The 2,324-nt window shown below is 39.1% G+C and overlaps 1 protein-coding gene across 1 annotated transcript in view; it reads right to left on the bottom strand.

The window, feature by feature from the left end:
- Positions 1 to 2,324, bottom strand: part of LOC106878640 (uncharacterized) — a 26,243-nt gene that overhangs the window by 1,748 nt on the left and 22,171 nt on the right. Inside the window, exon 9 of the mRNA XM_014927921.1 lies at positions 482 to 625. Coding sequence (XP_014783407.1) covers positions 482 to 625 — 144 coding nt within the window. The remainder of the gene's footprint in view (positions 1 to 481; positions 626 to 2,324) is intronic.

The raw sequence follows: 2,324 nt of genomic DNA, 5'->3' as shown, positions 1-2,324 counted from the left end.
GAAATCAGAAACAGAGGGGTTTATCATAGCAGCCCAAGATCAATGCCTACCTACAAAGAACTACCAGGCCAACATATTAAAGAACGGCAGCTTCCCATTATGTCGTATATGCCTACAACAAAATGAGACCATTGATCATGTTGTCTCCATGTGCAGTTTGCTTGCGCCTACAGAGTATCTCAACAGGCATGATAGAGCTGCACAATATATTCACTGGGTAATATGCAAAAACCTGGACTTGCCCCATGATAAAAACTGGTGGGAACACAAACCACCCCCAGTACTTGAAAATGATCACATCGCACTCCTCTGGAACTTGAGTGAGAGAGAGAGAATGCGAGAGATTGAGAAGGAGGGAGAGAGGGGAGAGAAGGGGGGAGAAAAAGAGAGAGAGAGAGAATGAGAGGGAGGGAGAGGAGGAGAGAAGGAGAGGGATAGGTGGGTGACATGAGTTTTCTCTTGACAGAACATAAGTCACTACCTCTAACTTTTCTGAAAGATCTTGAATTTGCCGTTTCCTTTCTGCCATTCGTGTATCAGCATTTAAGACAGCCTCGTTCGTCTGGTGTAGTTCCTGCTTGAATATGTAACGAAGTTGCTCATACATTGCGTTCAATTGCCTAAACTGAAATGATTAAAAAGAAGAGAAACTCTTTGAATAAACAGAAAGAAGTATAGGTGTTGGGGTTTCAGCTGATTCAATCAATGGAACAACCTGCTCGTGAAATTAATGTGCAAGTGGATGAGTACTCCACAGACACGTACACCCTTAGCATACTTCTAATGGAGATTCAGCATGACACAGAGTGTGACAAGGCTGGATCTTTGAAATACAGGTACTACTCATTTTTTGTCAATTGAGTGAACTGGAGCAACGGGAAAATAAAGTGTCTTGTCCAAAGACATAATGTGTCACTGGAAATCGAACTCATGACCTTATGATTGTGAATCGAATACCCTAACCACTAAGCCATGCAACTTCACAGAAAGAACTAGAACTGATAAACAAGAAGGCGCTGAGAACTGATCCTTGGTGAACTCCTCCTTGTACACTAAATTCATTGCTATACTCCATGTCAAATTTCACCTTATTGACAGAATTCCTGTACATGGCTTGCACAGCCCTCACCAATGTAGTAGAAATGTGCTTTTTTGTGATCAATAGCATTGTTGATTATAGGCTTTCATCAGTCCAGTGACTACTACACTATATTTCTAATAGCAAGGGGTATTAATGCAATGTGGATGAAATATCAGAAAGTAGTCATCCATGTATCATACTTAAAGCATATACATTGCAAAAGAGGTAGACTTACTGTGGTATCCCTAATGGACATGCTATGTTTAAAAACACAAAATTATATCTGTAGCAGATAAAAATCACATAGTGTGGTGTGAGGGTGATAGATACTCATTTCCATCTCTCTGAGCTTTGTTAGTCTCATGTGCTAACTGTTAACCACATGCTAAGGCAACGTCCATCACTAATGGTATAATAAAACAGTGATTGAATAATCATTGTTATGATTAGTTACACAATTGAATAAAAATCCATTATATGCAACGGAAGCAATATTAGAATAAAATAGTCATTCATATATCATACTTAATGCAGATACACTGTGAAAGTGCAAATTTACTGTGGTTTCCATGGGGGAATAATATCCCTTAGGTGTTTAAAACAAAAGCATATTGGTAGTAGATAAAAATTGTTCAGCAGTGATGGTGAGAATGCCAGATGTACAATCCTGTCTGACTAGGCTTTCTCGTGACCTACTGCCTTTTCATGATGTATCTGCATTAAATATAATGCATTGATGGCTGTTTTAATCTAATACTACTGCTGTTGTGTTGCTTATAATAGAATTCATCAGGAAGTATTTTTGTTTGATTGCATAATTTGTTAGTAATCTTCTCACTGATGTACATAACCTTTGTTAATATATCTCTACATAAATATACATAATACTTATATACATACAGACAGACAGACATACACACATACATACATACATACATTATGGCTGCCCCCTCGTTATCGAGTATGGCCATTGCACGAAGCTTAACTTAACGGTGCTGTGATCGAATGTGACTTTTTAGCCCAGCCAAAGATCTACAATGTCTTGCACAGAATTGGCATCCAAAACCTTTACTGGCAATATCTGGCTGTTGTTGTAATTGGGCTCCATGTACCTTTGCGTGTTGTTTAAGTCCTCCTGTTGAATCACACTCCTTTCCACATGCCCAACAGACAGTATGGTGTGTAGCATCATCACCAGCGGCCTGGTAGTCAATCATCGGTCTTGCTTTATGACTACGAAGAT

This window comes from Octopus bimaculoides, chromosome 24 (genome assembly GCF_001194135.2).
Source record: "Octopus bimaculoides isolate UCB-OBI-ISO-001 chromosome 24, ASM119413v2, whole genome shotgun sequence".
In the NCBI taxonomy this organism is placed as follows: Eukaryota; Metazoa; Mollusca; class Cephalopoda; order Octopoda; family Octopodidae; genus Octopus; species Octopus bimaculoides.
The sequence above is the reverse complement of the archived record's forward strand: the minus strand, read 5'-3'. Positions and strand labels throughout refer to the sequence as shown.